Raw genomic sequence first — 21,642 nt, 5'->3', positions numbered from 1 at the left:
CCCAGTGCCAGGTACCAGCTGGTGCTCAAGCCCCACTGGCTCCTCGCTTTGCTTTGGGTAACTTGGGTGAGTGTATTCTGTTGTTTACTATCCACACATGTTTAAGGACAACACCTGGGATTAGAATTAGAGCTTTCAAAAGCATAGCTGTTTTCATCTCAGGACTCCCTTGTTCCGGTTCCGGAATTGATAGGATGGAAGCTTGGCGACACACGAGAAAGACTTCACAGAGAGTGCGTTCCAGCGATTCTCAACCTGCTTTATTCTCTCATCTTCACTTCCCCGAGACGGAGGGGAGGGAACCCCGTGACTGTGGCCTACGGTGTTAATGTTTTACAGGGAGGAGGAAGAGGAGGAGAAGGAGGAAACCTTAAAATGCTCTCCTGTTTCATTCATTCCCCAAGGCACATTTAGGCACTTAGCTTGTCCTAGGTGTTCCTTACCTGTGGAAATCATTCTTGCTTTCTAGACTGAGGTATTTGGTGGGATATTTTGCAGGAAGAAGAAAAACAGATGTTTAATCATCTTCCAAGGGGATGTATTTGTTGCAGAGACCGCGGAGGCTCTTTCCAGCTGCCATCAAGGAGCAATTATGGCTCTTGTTTTGAACCTTGCACTTCAATGGCTGGAAGTACTAGAATAAATGCTATTTGGCCAATGTTAAGGAGACATGTATTTAGAAATTCGCTAAACTAACACTTGGATGCAAGACCATAGAGGGCCATCTGGTTAAGAGGGAAGGGGGCCTTGTGTTCCAGGCAAAGGTTTCCTATGGCCCAATTGCAAGAAATGATGGGAACGGGAAGTTTTTCTGTTGGCCCTTTTCCATGAGAGCTTAGTGTCAAAGTGGTGATGATGATATGGTGATCAAGTAGAGGTCAGAAATAAACAGAATGAGATAGGTGAGTTCACAGTACCCATCCAAAAATGAGCCTCAAGTCTTCAGACGTACAGCAAACTGAAGAAGCTTCAGAGCAGGGAAATGGATGCTCTGACGTATCTAATGAATCACTAATCAATCTTCAATTCACCTGAAACAAGGGGAAAGGGAGATGTGAAAATTAACCCAATATTACAGTTTAAAGCCAAGCTGAGAAATACAGCCCGGCTCCCATTCATGGTAAATATATGTAATTACCATTTATGAAGGCCAGCCATTATTCTGAGTATTATACATGTAATATGTCATGTAACTTTCACACAGAGCCAACTCTGGGGAAGACCACCATGTCCATTTTACAAGTGAAGAAATGAAGCATGGAAAGGTTACATCAGCCACCCCAGCATCACACAGCTCATTCATGGAAGAGCCCGATTTCTTCCATCCAGGCAGTCTGAGCCCAGAGCCTCCTTTCCTCCAGCACCATGTCCAAATCCAGCCTCAACCAGGGACGTATGAGACTGATGTAGAGGAAAGTATTCCACAACAGTCATTGACTCTGTGTGGCATTGTCTATGGAACCCGAATTTCTGGTTCCCAGATTCCTTTCCCATATTACATCTTATAAACTGTGGCTGACAGCCCTGAATTACTACAGTAATTTCAGTTTGTGGAGAAGGCAATTAAGATTATCTAGCAGTCCTAGCTGGGTACCTCAGTTGGTTAGTGTATTGTCCTGATATGCCATGGTTGCAAGTTCAATCCCTGGTCAAGGCACATACAAGAATCAACCAAGGAATACATAAATAAGTGAAACAAATGGATGTTTCTCTCTCTCTCTCTCTCTCTCTCTCTCTCCCTCTCTAAAATCAATAATATTAATAATAGTCATAATAATAAAAGATTTTCAAGTAGTTTGCAGAAGTAACCTAGATTCTGGGAGGTTTTTTAAAGATGAAGTTGCTAAGTAGTAAAACAAAATATTAATTGGAACATTTATATGAAGAAATATAAACATCAGAAAATTAGTGCTTTCCATATGGGAATAAGCACAAAATTGTCCCTGATTCCAAGAGATATGACAGTAGAAGGACTCCTGGGACAGGAGCCTGGACAGCTCTCTGGATGGATTTGAGAAACAGCTTTGCCATTTGTGAGCTGTTGTTTTTGATAAACGCACATACACTAATTTAAAAAGTTACCTGTTGGGCATCGGCTATGTGCCTGTGTTATTTTCAAATGCTGCAGGTGCCATGGTAAAAAATAAATAAATAAAAGTCCTAGAGTCACTCCCCTCATGGAAGTTATAATGTAGGTCAGGGGTCAGCGAGCATTTACATAGTAAATATTTTAGGCTTTGCAGGCCATGCTATACCTCTATAGCAGTAATCAACTATACAGTGGTAGGGCAAATGTGGCCATAGGTAACACATAAATAGATGCAGCTCTGTTGTAATGATAATTTTCTTACAAAAACAAGTGGCAGACCGAAATTTGGCTAGCAGGCTGTATTTAACCAACCGCTGGTCTAGGAGAAGAAACAAACATTAACCAAATAATTGTACATATGGTAGCATGTGCAAAGGGCCAGTAACACAGAGGACACTTATAGCTTTAGGGGGACTGATGGAAGGGCAATGACACTGCTTCTGAGCATGGAGAGTGTCCTGTGAGTGAGGCTGGACAGGGGAGGAGGAGTAGATTAGCAGACTCACAGTTGGCAGTCATTGGGTCATTTTACTTTATTTATTTTTATTTTACTTTCTTTTAGCAAGACAGAGAGAGAGAGAGAGAGGGACGGACAGACAGGAAGGGAGAGAGATGAGAAGCATCAACTCATAGTTGTTCATTGATTGCTTTCTCATATGTGCCTTGACCGAGGGCTCCAGCAGAGCCAGTGACTCCTTGCTCAAGCCAGCGACCTTTGGGCTCAAGTCAGGGACCTTTGGGCTCAAGCTAGTGACCATGGGGTCATGTCTATGATCCCACATTCAAGCTGGCGACCCTATGCTCAAGCTGGCGACCCCATGCTCAAGCCAGCGACTTTGGAGTTTTGAATCTGAGTCTTCAGCATCCCAGGCTGATGCTCTATCCTCTGTACCCCACCTGGTCAGGCTTTCATCTAATCTTCATCAAACCCTTCAATGTAATTAACTTCTATCCCCATCCTACAGATGGAGAAATGGAAGCTCAGAAGGATTGAGTTGTTTACCTACAGCCACACAGCATTGGTAAGAGAACTCTCATAGAGGCTAACATCTAAGAACTCTTCAGAATGTTTTCTCTTGTGCCACATTGTCTCTCTTTGGAGGTAACACTACCTGCCTATCTCAGAGGTTGCCTTGAATATCACCTGGAGAATTCTGGGCCCCAGGCATCTACTTTATAAAATGGCACCTGAATGATTCTGATGTGGGTAGTTGATGGATCACATTCTGGGTAACAGTATTTGTTCTACATGTTTTGAGAATAATAAACTATAGCAATTCTATGTAAATGTCATGGCAATTGTTGTTATTTTTATTGCTATGAGACTTTTCTTGGAAGAGGCAAGTCAATTTTAATCTAAAAACCTAAATGGCCCTGACCGTGTCACTCAGTTGGTTAGAGCGCCATCCTGACATGCCAAGGTTGCAGGTTCAATCCCAGGTCAGGGCACATACAAGAATCAAGCAATGGATGCATAAGTAAGTGGAACAAATTGATGTTTCTCTCTCTCTTTCTCTCCCCCTGCTTCTACTCTAAAGTCAATAAAATCAGTCAAAACTGAATGAATGTGTTTGTATGCGCGCGCGCGCGCGCGTGTGTGTGTGTGTGTTTGTGTGCTTGTTTACTGAATTCACAAGTGTGCATGGATCCAGGTTGCTTCCTCAGTCCCATCAGGTTGGCCCTGCCTCTGGGTAGTTCCCTCACTCCTAGAACTGGATGCCTTTGTAAGAAGCACATTAGTCACAGGTTTGCTTCCATCTCATTTCCTAGGCACCCCCAGAAAACAGCTTGTAATATGTGGCTGGATCTTGTTTTTCCTTTCTTTCCTATTGATGATCATTACCTTCCCCATCTCCATGTGCATGTGCATCTGGGAAACATTTTTAGTCCCTTGAGAAAAATGTACCATATAGCCGGGGGACAATTGGCTGCAGTTATTTTTAATAAGATGAAATTTAAAATTACGTTTTCTTTTTCATAAGCTTAATATTGGTCCTGCCCTGCATAGATGTATTTGTCAAAGTTGATCTTCGAACTTTTACTTGCAGTATTCTTCCACAAGTGGTAAGACCAGTTAAAGATATGTTGCTAGAAATAAAGCCTATAGCATAGCTGTTACAGGGACAATTGATATTTTACAGTAAGTTTTTAGGCTACAAAGGTAAAGGTGAACTAAAAGTTCCAGAGATCCGCTTGAGGAACCTGAGATGGTTCCCAAAACTGTTACAGGAGGCAATTAGTTAGATATTAACAAAAGCGGGGCAGAGGGTGGGGAGCGTCAAATAGACCAGACGTGATTAAGCCACATTGACTAGGAAAGGTCAGTGTCACAGTCACTCCTGCATCTGAGTAGGTAGGAAAAATACGTTTCAGTTATCCCAGGGAGCAACCAGCACCGTTCCCTGCAAGATTAAGGGCCTGATTGGGGGTAGGGAGTGGGAGGGGGAGAAAATGGGGAGGGTAAATTTCTTTCCCTGCGCACATGCTCAGTAAAAGCCAAATGTGGAAGCAGTTATGAAGCATGTGCAGTAGGACCATAAAGGGGGAGGGACTACCCTGTGAAAGTCTGGGGAAAGATTAGGTTGGAGCACGTCTGTGCAGTTCCTTCTCTCCCTCAGCTACTTTTGCCATCTTTTCTCCTAAACACTAAGTGTCTCCTGGAGGCTTGCAACCAGGGAAGCAGTGAACAAAGGCAGAGGGCTCCCCTTTTGCCTCTGTGACTTTCTTTCCTGAGTCCACGCAGCCCCTACTCTGGAGCCTGCCACTCTGTGCTTCTTTAAGAGAGTATACTTTTCCACTCTAACAAATCTTGTCATTATCGCTTAAAATCTAGCCCATTGCTCAAAACAGACCTGAAAAGAACAAAATAATCTCTGGCAAAACAATTTTAAAAAAAATATATACATCACATCTACATTCTGTGGCTTCTTTATTTTTAATAGGGTTTTTTTTGGGGGGGGATAGAGTTTACAAACAATTACTGGTTACCTGTGGCTCTTCGGATTAGCAACAGAGTAAAATGGCCAAGGACACAGCATGATGTTACCCACATCAGCAACACCACGGAAGAGTCCTGTGTCTGGACTGTGCGGGGGCAGAAACGCCCCAGGCATACTCCTCCTATAACAAAACTGCTGGGTTTTGTTCTACGAAATGAGGATGAAACCAAGTTCAAGAGCTGGCTTGCTAGAAGACTAAGGTGGTAGAAAGCCCAAGAGAAGAAAGAGGGAGACGGGATGGAAGATGGTGGAGCAGACGTGTTTGGAAGATTGATAGCTCATTGCTTGAACAAGCTGAATTTAAATTGGTGGTGAGCAGTGATTCCTTGTATTATCCCATCCATCACCTTCTCAGAATTTTTTTTCTGGTATATCTACAGTGTGTCTGTAAAGTCATGGTGCACTTTTGACGGGTCACAGGAAAGCAACAAAAGACGATAGAAATGTGAAATCTGCACCAAATAAAAGGAAAACCCTCCCAGTTTTTGTAGGATGATGTGGCAGCATGTGCGCATGCACAGATGATGACGTAACACCGTGTATACAGCGGAGCAGCCCACTGCCATGCCAGTTGAGATGTGGATGGTACAGAGGAAAAGTTCAGTGTGTTCTGTGGCTCGCTAAATTCAAATCCGTGACCAAAGTGCAATGTGAATATCGGCGCATTTATAACGAAGCGCCACCACATAGGAATAACTACTCAGTGGGATAAGCAGTTGAAGGAAACCAGCAGTTTGGTGGAGAAACCCCGTTCTGGTAGGCCATCAGTCAGTGACGAATCTGTAGAGGCTATACGGGATAGCTACCTAAGGAGCCCTAAAAAATCTGTGCATGAGCCCACATCGAACTGCACTGAATAGGTATGAAACTGGGAGAGTTTTCCTTTTATTTGGTGCAGATTTCACATTTCTATCGTCTTTTGTTGCTTTCCTGTGATCAGTCAAAAGTGCACCATGACTTTATGGACACGCTGTATATTCCTCACCTTTGTTTTCAATTTTTGTGCATGTTTGAATGAAACAGCATGGAATGGGAGAAGAACAAACAGTTAATAGGACCCACCTGCATTTGGATTTCAAATAGTTCTTTTCAATTTTTAAAGTACTGCAAATAAATGACCAAAAATAGTACCTGTGTAATAAGAAAGAGAGACAGAGCTGTTAATTATCATGTCACCCTTTGATAACTGAAATGACCCAAGAAGAGAACAAATGTGAGTAGGACTCATGATATACAAGGGCAAAGGGGACAAGAGGACAAAAATCAACAGATATAAAAAAATATTGGTTTTCTGTTCTCTGGTCAGGAAACTCAAGACCCAACCATGACATCTCCACACCTCTGAAGGGAACCACAGAGTCCTTACTTTAGAATTTAGTTTCAGGCATAAAAGAGTTTGGGGTGATTAGTGACTGATTGTGAACCTCTGAGTTCTATGTTCTAATCCCTCATATGCTGCAAAGCATCACATCACTTTATCCAGAGCAGTTAATGCAGGATGGCTATGTAAAACTAGATCGATTTTGCTTTACTTAAATATAGCAAGCACATGGTATCTGGTACCACCTATGTTTTCTAAAAAACACTGCTGTTTCTCAAGGCTGATGAAAACTGAAAACCAAAGATTTTAGCTATCAGGGAAATAAGAAGTTGCCCTCTGTTTAGAAGGCAGAGGGGTCCACTATGACATTTACTTTATTTTTATTTATTTGACAGACAGAGGCAGGAAGGGAGAGAGATGAGAAGCATCAGCTGATAGTTGCAGCATTTTAGTTGTTCATTGATTGCTTTCTCATATGTGCCTTGATGGTGGGGGGGGGGGTGGCAGCTGAGATAGTGATGCCTTGCTTAAGCCAGACACCTGAGCTCAAGCCAACGAACTCGGGACTTCAAACCCAGGTCCTTCAAACCAGCATCCCACTTCAATGCTCTGCACCACTGCCTGGTCAGGCTACTCTAACACTCTAAAAGGAAGTGCCGGGGGATTCCAAGATGGCGACAGAGTAGGCAGCTGTTTCAACTACCACCTCCCAGGACCAAATTGGATTACAACTTAATTTAAGAAAAATCATCTTAAAAAACCAACTTTGGACTAAACGAAAAGGAGTCTATAACCGAGGATCCCAAAAGAAGCCACACTGAGACTGGTAGGAAGGGCAGATATGTGGAAAGGGCTGTCCCGCTACCAGGAGCAAGCAGTGGCTAAGGGTCTGGAGGGACACTTACTGCAGGGAGGGTCACCCTGAGAGGTGTGGGTATTCAGCCCCAGGCACAGAGCCCCAACCTAGAGCCCCAGAGCCTCGAAGAGGTGCCCAAAAAGCATTTGGAGGTGCAAAGAGCCGGGTTTCTGTATGTGAGAAAGAGACGGAGCTCTCGCAGATGCAGGCTCCATCTTAAAGGACCCACGCAGAAAATTTTGTTCACAGCCAATTACCCGGGGCTCCTGTGGAGGGAAGGCTGAGAGTACTGGAGTTGCATGAGGAGAGTGTAAAGTTGGAGGCCCAGAAAAAGATACTGTAGAAGATGGCCACCGTAACCCCTGTGTTGAGTCGTTCTCCAATACTGTAGTCACCACCCTTCTTGAGTGGAGCAGTCCCTCTGAGTAGCATCAGCCTGGGGAAAAGCAACTGCTCTCTGCCTTTGGGAGTTTCTCCTGTCCCACCCATGGAGATGGGGTCGTGCTGAGAAGCCAGGGAGCAGGGGGCGTGGCAGTGACTCAGTTTCCTGGTGTTAAGACTGGAACTCTCCCCCACATGTTCCAGAGACTAGTACTGGTGCTTCTGCCTCAGGGGAGACTCAGTAGAAACTGTCCAGACTGCAAGCAGACCATACCTCTCGGTCTCAGAGGCCACACCCACCGGATCCTAGGACCACACATTACTGAGGTCTGTGAAAAAAGACTGGACCAATGGACACCTGGGGCGGAGTAGCAGAGCCACACCCATAACCCTTCCTAATCCCTGAATTGCTGCAGTCTCTAGTCTCTATCAGAGGTATTTTCAGTGACTGATCCCAAAAAGCAGTCAGCAGACAGAGGCTGCAGGAGGCAGGACTCAGGAAACCCTGGCCTTTTAATCGGACTTTCCCCCAGACATAATGTGGGTGAAAACCAGCCTAGGTGTGCAGCCTGGTATTTCCATGTGCACCTGTACCCACCAGAGGCAGCAACAAACTCTGGATTGCTTGTAACTTCAAGAAGGTTGCTGGGGTCAGTCACGGGCAGTGTCTCCCACTGCTCTGTGCTGGATTCCTGCCAGGAAGGCCCAGAGCTGGCACATCCAGTGTCCAGTTGTTGAGAGCATCTGTTCAGGACTTAACAACCCTTGAAGTGGAGTATCCTAAAGAAGGGCTCCTCACGCCTGGCCCAGCTGAGGCAAGTTCCACTCTCTGTGATCAGCACCAGCACAGTGGCTCATGTGCATTGGATACAGTGGAGCTTCACAGTCAGCCAGCCTGGATGCTGGATATCCAGCCCTGCAGGACTAGATTCCACAGGGGGAAGGGAGAGAGGGTTGGAGTATGAACATTTAACATGTGGGTTTCTGTGAGTCTATTGTTGGATCTGGTCGAGAGGCTTAGCCACCTTTGGGGCTCACTAAGCCCCAGGAGAGGACTCTCTCACTCTTCCTCCATGAGACCAGGGTCTCACCAGCTGAAAGAACTTATGCAGAAGAGACTGTTGGCCCCACTCAGTTTGAACCTGCTTCTCACCTTGATGGGGAGAAATAAAATTTGAGTATCCAGCAGTAGCTGAGAGATTAGACTCTAAAGTAGGGGCCACAGTACCTGTACTGAGCTACTGACCAAGAGACCACTGAAGTCTCACTAATATATTCCCATCCTCAGCTGCCCTCACCCACCAAGGTTGCAACCTGTAGAGGGATTGGTTGGGTGAGGCCAGTCTGAGCCCACACTACAATCTTTCTACAGAAGACTCTGTGGGAAGACCAGGATGCTGCAAGGGGAGGTGGAACAGCTGAAAAATGGAGGCAAATCTTATGGAGCTTGGGGATTTTATGAAGCTGCTGTCATCTTTAAGCAGGAGGAAGCTGATCCTTATACACAGGTTGGCCCCTTGCATAGTACCCAGGCACAGAAAACATGGACACAAACAGTGAAAAGAACAGTACCTGCAGACAGGTAGCCTACAGTGGGTTACAAACAACAGCTGATGTCAACCCAAGAAGATCCAGAACCAACACAGCTGGTAGTGGTTGGCAGACAGCACCAACCCTAGACTCAGTGAACTACAGAAGCAGCACACCCAAAGGAGGAGTCTACCAGGCACCAGACACTGTGGAGAATAAATATGCCCAACAAGACAGACATTGCACAGTGTGTAATACACATGATCAAGGTTGACCTTTAGAGCCAGCCAGCCTGAAGGAATAGCCATACTCACAAAAGGACCAATTGCTTTCAATACTCACATACAACAAGAGGGAAAATATTACCCTCAGGAAGCATTCCTAGAACAAGAAAAACAGGTGGCCTGGAGGGCAGTACCACTGACCCATCTTACTCATAAATACAACACAAAAAATTCAAAGTCAGACAGTGCTACCTAATATACAGATAAAATGGGCAGACAAAAAAACATGACCCAAATGAATCAACAAGAGAAATGCCCGGAAAAAAACTAAATGAAATGGAGGTACTAAACTACCAGATGCAGAGTTTAAGATAATGATTTTTAGGATGCTCAAGGATCTTAGAGTAACAATGGATAGTCATAATGAGCACCTAAATAAAGAGACAGCAAGTATCAAAAATGCCATTGAAATCATAAAAAAGAACCAGTCAGAAATGACAAATACAATATCAGAAATGAAGACTGCACCAGAATGTATCAACAGCAGGCTAGATATTGCAGAGTATTAAATCAGCGATTTAGAAGACAAGATAAACATAAGTGCAGAAGTACAGCAGCAAAACAAAAAGAGGTGCAAAAAGATTGAGAAAACTTTAAGAGAGCCCTGTGAAAACATGAAGAGAAACAACATGTGCATCACAGGGGTTCCTGAAGGAGAAGAGAATGAACAAGGGACAGAGAACTTGTATGAAGAAATCATAGCTGAAAATTTCCCTAAATTGATAAAGGAAAAAGTAACACAAGTTAAGAAGCACAGGGAGTCTCATTAAAGAGGAACCCAGGAGGCCTACACCAAGACACATCATAATAAATATACCAAAGTTAAGAGACAAAGAAAGAATACTAAAAGCTGCAAGAGAAAAGCAGTTAATTATCTACAGAAGAGCCCCCTTAAGGATGACATCTGACTTCTCAACAGAAACACTTGAGGCCAGAAGGGATTGGCAAGAAATATTCAAAGTGATGCAAAACCAGAAACTACAACCAAGACTTCTTTATCCAGCAAGGCCATCATTTAAAATTGAAGAAGAAATAAAAAGCTTCTTAGACAAAAAAACAAACAAACAACCCAACAAAACTCAAGAAATTCATCACAACCAAACTAGTACTGCAAGAAATGTTAGTGGGCCTGCTGTAAAGAGGAAATAAAAAAAATAAAAATAAATAAATTGTTTATTAAAAAATATAAAATGGCAATAAATAAGTACATATCAATAATAACCTTAAATGTAAATGAATTAAATGCCCCAATCAAAATAGGGTAGCTGTATGGATAAGAAAACAGGACCCGTACATATGCTGTCTACAAGAGACCCACCTCTGAACAAAAGATACACAGACTGAAAGTGAAAGGATGGTAAAAAGTATTTTATACAAATAGAAACAAAAAAAAGCTAGGATAGCAATATGTGTATCTGACAAAATAGAATTTAAGACAAAACCTATAGTAAGGGATAAAGAAGGTCACTACATAATGATAAAGAAAGCAATCCATCAGAAGGCTATAACCATTGTAACTATTTATTCACTGAATATAGGAGCACCTACGTATATAAAGCAGATTTTGATGGACATAAGGGTGTGATTGACAGCAATAGTATAATAGTAGGGGATTTTAATACCCAATAACATCAATAAATAGATCCTCCAGACATAAAATTAACAAAGAAACGACAGTCTTAAATGACACACTAGATCAACTGGATTTAATTAGTGTCTTCAGGACCTTTCACCCCAAATCAGCAGAATATACATTTTTTTCAAGTACTCATGGTACATTTTCTAGGATAGACCACCTGTTAGGACACAAAACAAGTATCAATAAATTTAAGAAGATTGAAATCATATCAAGCATCTTCTCTAATCACAATGTATGAAACTAATCAGCTACAATAAAAAAACAGAAAAACAAACACTTGGAGGCTAAATAGCATGTTATTAAATAACAAATGGGTTAACAATGAGATTAAGGAAGAAATAAAAAATTTATTTGAAACAAATGAACATAAAACAACTTAAAATTTATGGGACACAGCAAAAGCAGTCCTGAGAGGAAAGTTCATAACGTTACAGGCATACCTTAAGAAGCAAGAAAAAGCTCAAATAAACAACTTAACCCTGCATCTAAAAGGACTAGAAAAAGAACAACAAATAAAGCTCAGAGGAAGTAGAAGGAAGGAAATAATAAAGATCAGAGTGGAAATAAATGACATAGAGAGTAAAAAAAAAAACCAATACAAAAGATCAATGAAACCAAAAAGCTGGTTCTTTGAAAAGGTAAACAAGATTGATGAACCTTTGACCAGACTCATCAAGAAAAAAAGAGAGAGGACTCAAATAAATAAAATTAAAAATGAAAATGAAGAAGTAATAACTGGCACTGCAGAAATTCAAAGGATTGTAAGAAAATACTATGAAGAAGTGTATGCCAAAAAATTGGAAAACCTAGGTGAAACGGTAAATTCCTAGAAACATACAGTTTTCCAAAGCCCAATCTGGAAGACTCAGAAAACCTAAATAGACCGATTAGAACAAATGAAATTGAAAGTTATCAAAAAAACTCTCAGCAAAGAAAAATTCTGAACCAGATGGCTTCACAGGTGAATTTTACCAAACATTCAAAGAAGAACTAACAACTATTCTTCTGAAGCTACTTTAAAAAATTCAAGAGGAGGAAAGACTTCCAAGCTCCTTTTGTGAGGCAAGCATTATCCTCATTTTAAAGCCAGGTAAAGACACTACAAAGAAAAATAACTATAGGCCAATATCCCTGATGAACTTAGATGCTAAAATTCTCAACAAAATATTAGCAAACTGGATCCAGCAATACATGAAAAAGATCATACATCATGATCAAGTGGGATTTATTCTGGGGAGGTGAGGCTGGTACAATATTTGCAAATCAATCAATGTGATTCATCACATAAACAAAAGGAAGAAGAAAAATCACATGATAATATCACTAGATGCAGAAAAAGCATTTGATAAAATTCAGCACTCATTTATGATCAAAACTCTCAGCAAAGTGGAAATACAGGGAACATATCTCAATACGATAAAGGCCATCTATGACAAACCCACAGCCAACATCATACTCAATGGGAAAAAATTAAAAGCAATCCCCTTAAGATCAGGAACAAGGCAGGGGTCACCCCTTTCACCACTCTTATTCAACATGGTTCTGGAAATCCTAGCCACAGCAATCAGATAAGAAGAAGAAATAAAAGGCATTTAAATTGGAAAAGAAGTAGTAAACTATCATTATTTGCTGATGACATGATACTGTACATAGAAAACCCTAAAGTCTCAGTCCAAAAACTACTATACCTGATAAATAAATTTGGCAAAGTGGCAATATAAAATTAATATTCAGAAATCAGTGGCATTTTTATACACCAACAATAAGCTGTCTGAAAGAGAAATTAAGGAAACAATATGCTTCACTATTACAACAAGAGAAAAAATAAAGTACCTAGGAGTAAATTTAACCAAGGAGCCTGATCTGTGGTGGCACAGTGGATAAAGCGTCGACCTGGGAATGCTGAGGTCGCCGGTTCAAAACCTGGGCTTGCCTGGTCAAGGCACATATGGGAGTTGATGCTTCCAGCTCCTCCCCCACTTCTCTCTCTCTGTCTCTCCTCTCTCTCTCTCTCTCTCTCTCTGTCTCTCCCTCTCCTCTCTAAAATGAATAAAAAAAAAAATTTAAAAAAATAAAAAATAAAAAAATAAATTTAACCAAGGAGACTAAAGACTTGTACTCAGAAAATTACAAGACATTGAAAAAAGAAATCAAGGAAGATACAAACAAGTGGAAGCATGTACTGTGTTCATTGATAGGAAGAATAAATGTCATTAAAATGTCTATATTACCCAAAATAATCTATAAATTCAATGCAGTTCCTATTAAAATACCAATGATATACTTCAAAGATATAGAACAAATATTCCAAAAATTTATTTGGAACTAAAAAGGAACATGAATAGCCTCAGCAATCTTGAAAATGAAGAATAAAGTGGGAGCTTTTAAACTTCCAGATATCAAGTTATATTACAAGGCCATTGTACTCAAAACAGCTTGGTACTGGCATAAGAACAGGCATACAGATCAATGGAACAGAACAGAGAACCCAGAAATAAACCCTATTTGACAAAGGAGGTTAGAACATACAATGGAGTAAAGACAGTCTCTTTAATAAATGATGTTGGAAAAATGGACAGGTACATGCCAAAAATGAAACTAGACCACCAACTTACAACATTCACAAAAATAAACTCAAAATGTATAAAAGACTTAAATGTTAGTTGCGAAACCATAAACATCTTGGGAAAAAACATAGGCGGTAGACTCTCTGGTATCTCTCGAAGTAATATTTTTTTAATTTATTTTTTATTTTTTTTATTTTATTTACTCATTTTTAGAGAGGAGAGAGAGAGAGGGAGAGAGAGGAGAGAGAGAGAGAAGGGGGGAGGAGCTGGAAGCATCAACTCCCATATGTGCCTTGACCAGGCAAGCCCAGGGTTTCGAACCGGCGACCTCAGCATTTCCAGGTCGACACTTTATCCACTGCGCCACCACAAGTCAGTCGTAGTAATATTTTTGCCGATTTATCTCCACGGGCAAGTGAAGTAAAGGAGAAGATAAACAAATGCAACTATATCAATCTAAAAAGCTTTTGCACAGGAAAAATACACCATAAACAAAATTAAAAGACATCCCACACAATGGGAGAATATATTTGCTGATACATTTGATAAGGGGTTAATAACCAAAATTTATAAAGGACTTCTAAAACTCAACACCAGGAAGGTAAACAATCCAATTAAAAAAATGGGCCAAAGAACTGAAGAGACACTTCTCCAAAGAGGACATACAGATGGCCAATAGGCAGATGAAAAAATGCTCAACATCACTAATCATTAGAGAAATGCAAATGAAAACCACAATGAGGTATCACCTTACACCTGTCAGAATGGCGCTCGTTAACAAAACAATACACAATAAGTGCTGACGAGGGTGTAGAGAAAAGGGAACCCTCCTGCACTGCTGGTGGGAATGCAGACTTGTGCAGCCACTGTGGAAAACAGTATGGTGTTGCCTCAAAAAATTAAAAATGGAACTGCCTTTTGGTTAATCTATTCCACTTTTAAGAATATATCCTAAGAATACCAAATCACTGATTGAAAAGAAGAAATGCACCCCCATGTTCATGGCAGCATTGTTTATAATAGCTAAGATCTGGAAATAGCCCAAGTTTCTGTCAGTGAATGAGTGTATTAAAAAGATGTTGTACATATACAGAATGGAATACTATGTGGCCATGAAAAAGAAGGAAACCTTACCTTTTGCAATGGCATGGATGGACCTGGAGATTATTATGCTAAGTGAAATCAGCCAGGCAGAGAAAGACAAATATCATATGATCTCAGTTATATGTGTAATCTAATGAACAAAGTGAACTGAGGAACGGAATAGAGGCAGAGGTGGGGTCACAGGGAGCAAAGAGACAGCTGTCAGAGTGAAGGGGAATGAGGGGATGGGATCAGAGATGGTGAAGGGATTAGTGAAATTAAATATACATAACACAGAGATACAGATAACAGGACAGCAAATCCCAGAGGGAAAGGGGAAGGGAGATAGGAGGAGGGGGCAAAGGGAGTGTAATGGGGACATGGGGGTGGGAGGTGAGGGTGTTATATTGAGTAGGACACTTGAATCCATGTTCCTACAATAAAATAAAATTAATAAAAATTTAAAAGAAATAGGAAGTGCCTGCTCTTTCCATGGCAAATCAATGGCCTCTGCCTGTGGAGTGTAATACTTCTCTAAGATAAAGTTACAGCGCTAGGTACAGACCATACACATGTAAGCATTTTGTTATGAAGTCGGATGCTATTACATGGAGACAGGATAGATTTTAGATAGACTGCCGGCGTGCGTTCTCATTAATACCTTTCTCCTGTGGAGACAGCTATTAGGCTGCTGACACCTTGTTGATCATTATGAAAGTGACAGAAATGTGACTTTACCTGTTTTTCTCTCTAGATCCTCACCAGAGACTCTATGACTACTCAAGTAGATGGCATTGTTTATTATAGAATCTATAGTGCTGTCTCGGCAGTGGCTAATGTCAGTGATGTACACCAAGCCACATTTCTGCTGGCTTAGACCACTCTGAGAAATGTCTTAGGGACACAGACCTTGTTCCAAATCTTAGCTGGCAGAGATGAGATCACCCATAATATCCAGGTAAGGACACCAAGAACTAATCGCTTGCATCTTTAGTTCATTCATTTAAATTATCAGTGATTATCAAGTATCAGCAGTTCAAAGTACCCCCCCCCATATACACACAAACACGTATACACACACACACATGCACGCACATGCAACTGCACTAAACAGATGGGCTCTGTTTGTGATTTCATTTCTTTATAATCATGAGGTATATAGATTTAAATATCTGACTGGGGAGGATCTATTGAAATTGGGCACCTTATCCATTTTCTTTGTAATTCAAATTTATGAATTAGCATTGTATACTTTAGCCTTTTCTGGAAAGGTTAGAGACCAGACTTATTTTTTATTTAGATTCCTCCAAAGAAGTACCTCCTTTTCTCGGGTATCTGGTGTGTTTCTCCATGTCATTGGTGTGTGAAAGTTAGAAGAAAGGACTTCGGTTGAGATAGGACAGGTTTTTCCTCCTGAGGAAATCTTACATTAGGCTACCAATGTCAATATTAATAGGAATTATAATGGTAATAATCATGAAGATGTAACAGGTATACATTCCACTCTAGTTTACAATCACATTTCTGCATTTTCTTATTTGATTCTGAATCTCCTTTCTGTAAATTAGGAAAGTAATTCAATTTTGGTCCCTTTTGCCATGTCCTCCAACTCCAAAGCCCCATGGTTTTATGAGATAATATCAATTCTGCACAATAACTTTTTATATCCTTTATAAGAGCCTCATGCATTTGACAACTCATAACCCCCCTCCCTCTTACGCACCCTCTCCTGCCACAGTCAGGTCATTGGCTTCTTGTGAGGTTTCACCATATCACAGGGTCTATAGGGAAGGGCCAGGGTAAATAACTTGCCATTTTGTAGCACAGAGATCTCTGTCTCTCTCTTCAAGGGAACTACTCATTTGATCTTACTGTTACTCAAGTCATTCTTTCTCATCCTTTCCCCTCTAGGATAACCAGCAAAATAGCTTCAGTGCTTTTTAAAAGGACAAGAATATTTGTTTACTTTAGGCTATTTCTTACAAAATATTCCTTAAACTTGACTGGTGGTGGCACAGTGGACAGAGCATCCACCTGGGATGTTGAAGTCCCAGATTCAAAACTCCAAGGTCACCGGATTGAATGCGGGCTCACCAGCTTGAGTGCAGGCTCACCAGCGTGAGCTCAGGGTCTTTGGTTTGAGCAGGGGATCACTGATATTACCCCATGGTTGCTGACTTGAGCCCAAAGGTCGCTGGCTTGGAGCCCAAGGTCGCTGTCTTGAAGTCTAAGGTTGCCAGCATGAGCAGAGGGTCATTGACTTAGCTGAAGCCCCCATTCAAGGCATGTATGAGAAGCAATCAAGGAACAACTAAAGTGACACAAATACAAGTTGATTCTTCTCATCTCTCTCCCTTCCTGTTTGTCTCTCTTGCAATTTTTTTTTTTTTTTTTGTGGTAGAGACAGAGAGAGTGAGAGAGAGGGACAGATAGGGACAGACAGACTGGAAGGAAGAGAGATGAGAAGCATCAATTCTTCGTTGGGGTTCCTTAGTCATCCATTGATTGCTCTCCCATATGTGCCTTGACTGGGGGCTACAGCAGACTGAATGACCCCTTGCTTGAGCCAACGACCTTGGGCTCAAGCCGGTGAGCCTTGCTCAAACCAGATGAGCCGGCGCTCAAGCTGCTGACCTTGGGGTCTCGAACTGGGGTCCTCCGTGTCCCAGTCTGACGGTCTATCCATTGCGCCACCACCTGCTCAGGCACACAAAATTTTTTTTTTAATTTCTTGATACCTGTTTAAAACTGGCCACAGGACAAAAAGACGGGACAGAGGTCACCAGAACAAGACAAATAATAATATTTATTAAGTCATTGTTAGACACTGATAGATATCTTACATGTATTATTGCCAAAGTTTAGGACAATCCTGAAAGGAAATCAATTGTGTAGGTGAGAAATAATCAGAGAGGTTGAGTAGCCAACGCAATGATTCACAACAACAAATGGAAAAACCAGGACAAGCACTAGGTCTGTCTGAGAAGCCCACAAATTGTCACTGGCCTGATGTCAGCGACAAGCAAACCTGGGACAGTGCCTCACCTCTGGGTGGGCAGAATATCCTTTATTAGGGATGGTTTTGGGGAAGTTCCTGCTGGAATACCAGCTACTAGAAGACCCATTAGGTATTTTTTCTGAATCCTTCCTGGGATTCACTTCTTTTTCAGGAAGTGAGCAGTAAAGGTGCTAACTCCTGTTACCTTCCCAAACTGTCTCACTCCAGACTGTGAATACACAGAAGGAGGAAAAGTAGAGGATTTTATCTTGCAAATATGAAACATATCAGACACATACTTCCCATCACCTGCCTTCTGAGTAATGTTCATGCTTTTGATGTGCAAATAGACCTTACTTGATGATGCCGCCGAGCCGTGGGGGGTCCAGCTGGCCTGCGTGGAAATCAGAGGTGTCCGGATTCCCGTGCAGCTGCACAGGTCTATGCAGCTGAGGCCAAGGCCATGCGGGAAGCCAGGGCCCAGGTAAGGTCCGCTGTGTTTATACTGGATGTGAGCCACCCAGACCTGGAGCAGATGAGGGTGTGAGTGACAGATCAGGCTCTCTCAATCCTTTGATAAGAAAAGAGTGCCCTGGCTGGTTGGCTCAGTGGTAGTGCCGGCAGGGCATCTGGATGTCCCGGGTTTGATCCCCGGTCCGGGCACACAGGAGAAGCCCCCATATGCTTCTCTCCCTCTCCCCCTTTTACTTCTCTCTCTCTCTCTCTCTCTTCCCCTCCCATAACCATGACTCGATTGGTTCAAGCATATCGTCCCTGGGCACTGAGGGTGGCTCCATGGAGCCTCTGCCTTAGGTGCTAAAAATAGCTTGGTTGTGAGCATGGCCCCAGATGGGCAGAGCATTGACGCCAGATAGGGGTTGCTGGGTGGATCCGGGTCAAGGCACATGTGGCAGTTTCTCTCTATCTCCTCTCCTCTCAGTTGGAAAAGAAGAAGAAGAAAAAAAGAAAGAAAGAAAGAAAAGGGTTATATTTTTCCTCACAGGTTTCGACTGAGGATTTCCCCTTTAACTAGAAGGTCATTTAGGAGATGACCGCCTCAGGGAAGCTTGTAACATGTCTGTGTCACTCAGCAAGATGGCCCCAGCACTGGTGGCACATTAGAGTCTCCTGGAGAGAATCGAACTAAGCAGGTGCCTCACTTCAGACACTGTGAGATGGTCTCAGGTGGGCCCAGGAATCTGCATTTTTATAAAGCTGGTGAATCTAATGTAGTCAATTGGTGCTTGTATTTTGAGCATTGTTGTTCTAGTGTGTTAGTGTCCTGGTTAAAAGCGGGGGGTGAGGTGGAGTGGGGGGGCTTGATTAAATACAATCTAACAATGTGGCAGGTTAGAACTAAAAATGTAAGGAAACCCTGGCCTGCAGTATTCTTGCATCTGGCAGATCTATAGCCTCATGTCTGTGTGGATGGGGTTTCCTGACACATCAGAATCCAATTAATACATTAGAAGCCTTTCTTGGACCCTTTTTGGAATCTTACTTGTGATCCACCAAAGGTTTTCCTCTGCTTTCATTACTTACCTGTCTCTGGGTTATCTACTAAGCCCCAGCAGCTTCTGAGAAGTGGATTTGACTGGGATGTAAGGGAGAGAAGTCATTGCAGGCCCATGGATGGGGCAGCTGAATTCCAAGTCACTCTTGGGCTGAGAACAGGCCAAGGAATGGTAGTGTGCTTAAGAGACTGCCAATAATGCTTAAGAGACTGCTAATGAGTGTTATCAGACGGATGGGCACTTACTGCTACTTGTAATCAAACTTAGAGACATGTTGAAACAATTGTTATGTTATGAAGATGAGACTAAGTTGGCAGCAGAGTGAAACAAAAGCTTCTCCCATGATAAGTAAAATCCACAGAAAGAAGCCAGGTGAAGACCTTGAATTTCAGACTTTTTTGGAAACTAATGTAGCGGAAGGGGAGACTTCAAAGTGCTTCAAGTGCTTGGATAGGCTTCAGTTACAGACAGTGCCTTTATTTTTTTTGAAAATGGAATCTAAGGGCTCTTAACTTGTAACAACCCCCCCCCCTCCCCACACACACATGCTTCCTGCAGCCTCCTACCATTGCCCTAACCACTAGGATGTGAAGCTTTTAACCTTGCTAATAGCAGGATCCAAATTATAAACTTTTGTTTCTGAGCTGCTTATTTGTGTCATTTTAAGGTCCTTGTGGCAGAAGGAGAGCTTAATGTTTCCAGATCTCTGAAGTCAGCTTCCATGGTGCTGTCCGCATCCCCGCAGCCCTCCAGGGGCATTACCTGCAGACTTCAGTCACTGTGGCCACGGAGAAGACCATCGTGTTTCCTCTGCCAATGAATAGACTCGATGGCATCAGTGGTGTCGGCTGCAATGACCACAAGAAGGTCCCTCACAGCACCTGCAGTCCTCCAGCCCTTATTTAGGGAATTCAACCTATCCCTAGGGGAACCCAGAAAGTAGAAGTGTTGGGAGTTTCACTATTTATTTCCAAAGTAATTATTTTCTAAATCTCCAATGATTGCAACAAAGCCCCACATTACTAAAAAATTATGATTGATTTTGATGTTAGAGACCCAACAGGCACCGAGATTTTCAGAAGCAAATTCACCACCAACCCCCATTCCCCCCCAGAAGGGGGGCACATTGCATTCAGCTGTCTCACAGCCTGCCCTGCAGAAAAGTGGTGGCCAATTCTCAGCTCCCAGCAGCTTTGTCAGAGGGTGGGACGGGAACAGCGAGTGTCTAACTCCAGACAGTTTATGTGCTTCCAAGTCAGAATACTTGTAAGTTTTCCTTGGTAAAATCACCAGGGACATCATCCTGTGGACTTTATACTTTTTCTCTGTTGCTAATCCAAAAGCTACAAGTAATTAAGAATTGTTTGTAAACTCTATTTCCCGCACCCCACCCCCTGTAAGCCTGTAAAAATAATGAAGTCATAGAATGTAGATGTGATGTATTTTTCTTTTGTCAGAAATTATTTTGTTGCTATGGGGCAATTTTATTTCTTGGTCTGTTTTGAGCAATGGTCAGATTTTTTTTTCTTTTTCTTTTTTAATGAGAGGAGGGAAGACAGAGAGACAGACTCCCTCATGCATGGACTGTGATCCACCAGGCAACCCCTCCCACTCTGGGGCTGATGCTCCAATCAACTGAACTATTCTCAGTGCTTGGGGCTTATGCTCAGACCAGCTGAGCTACTGGCTGCAAGAGGGGAAGAGAGAGAAGAGGGAGAGGGAGGGGAAGAGAAGAGATGGTCACTTCTCATGTGTGCCCTGACTGGGAATTGAACTTGGAACATCTGCACATCAGGCTGACGCTCTATCCACTGAGCCAACTGTCCAGGACCTAAATCATTATTATTATTATTATTATTATTATTATGTATTATTATTATTATTTTGAGAAAGAGGCAGGAAGAATGAGAGACAAGAACATCAAGCTGCTCCTGTATGTGCCCTGACCAGGGCATTGAACTGGCAACCTCTGCTCTCCTGGATGATGCTCCAACCAACCGAGCTATCCAGCCAGGGCTTCATTTTTATTGACTTTTAGAGAGACAGAGAGAGAAAGGGAGAGAGAGGGGAGGGGGCAGGGAAGCATTTGGTGTTTCACTCAGTGATACATTCTTTATTTCTTTTGGTTGCTTCCAATGTGTGCCCTCACTGGGGATTGAAACCTCAACTTTGTTGTTTCAGGAGTACACTCTTAACTGACTGAGCTAATTGGCCAGGGCAGGGCATAGAATTTTTTTAAGTTACCATTTATTGAGTGTCTGCTATGTGTTACATTGTGCTTGACCCTTTATAAATGTGCTTTATGAGAAAGCCATGTCTAAGTAACTTGTCCAAGGTCCTTCAGCTAGTGAGTGTTGGGTTAGGATTCAAAATCAGGTCTG

General features: G+C 42.3%; 2 protein-coding genes across 2 annotated transcripts in view; one reads left to right on the top strand and one right to left on the bottom strand.

The window, feature by feature from the left end:
* Positions 1-251: 251 nt before the first annotated feature.
* The window catches only part of FREM2 (FRAS1 related extracellular matrix 2), a 239,020-nt gene continuing 217,629 nt past the window's right edge, over positions 252-21,642 (bottom strand). Inside the window, exon 25 of the mRNA XM_066381089.1 lies at positions 252-1,031. The gene's annotated coding sequence lies outside the window, so the exon portion shown is untranslated. The remainder of the gene's footprint in view (positions 1,032-21,642) is intronic.
* STOML3 (stomatin like 3) lies at positions 1,366-20,167 on the top strand. Its single transcript, XM_066383620.1, is given in 8 exon segments — positions 1,366-1,393; positions 3,800-4,001; positions 4,072-4,153; positions 15,504-15,707; positions 18,098-18,191; positions 18,194-18,231; positions 19,929-20,001; positions 20,004-20,167. Coding segments are annotated over 8 exon segments (885 nt in total).

Source organism: Saccopteryx leptura, chromosome 4, assembly GCF_036850995.1.
Source record: "Saccopteryx leptura isolate mSacLep1 chromosome 4, mSacLep1_pri_phased_curated, whole genome shotgun sequence".
Taxonomy (NCBI): Eukaryota; Metazoa; Chordata; class Mammalia; order Chiroptera; family Emballonuridae; genus Saccopteryx; species Saccopteryx leptura.
This window is presented reverse-complemented; position numbering and strand designations above follow the sequence as displayed.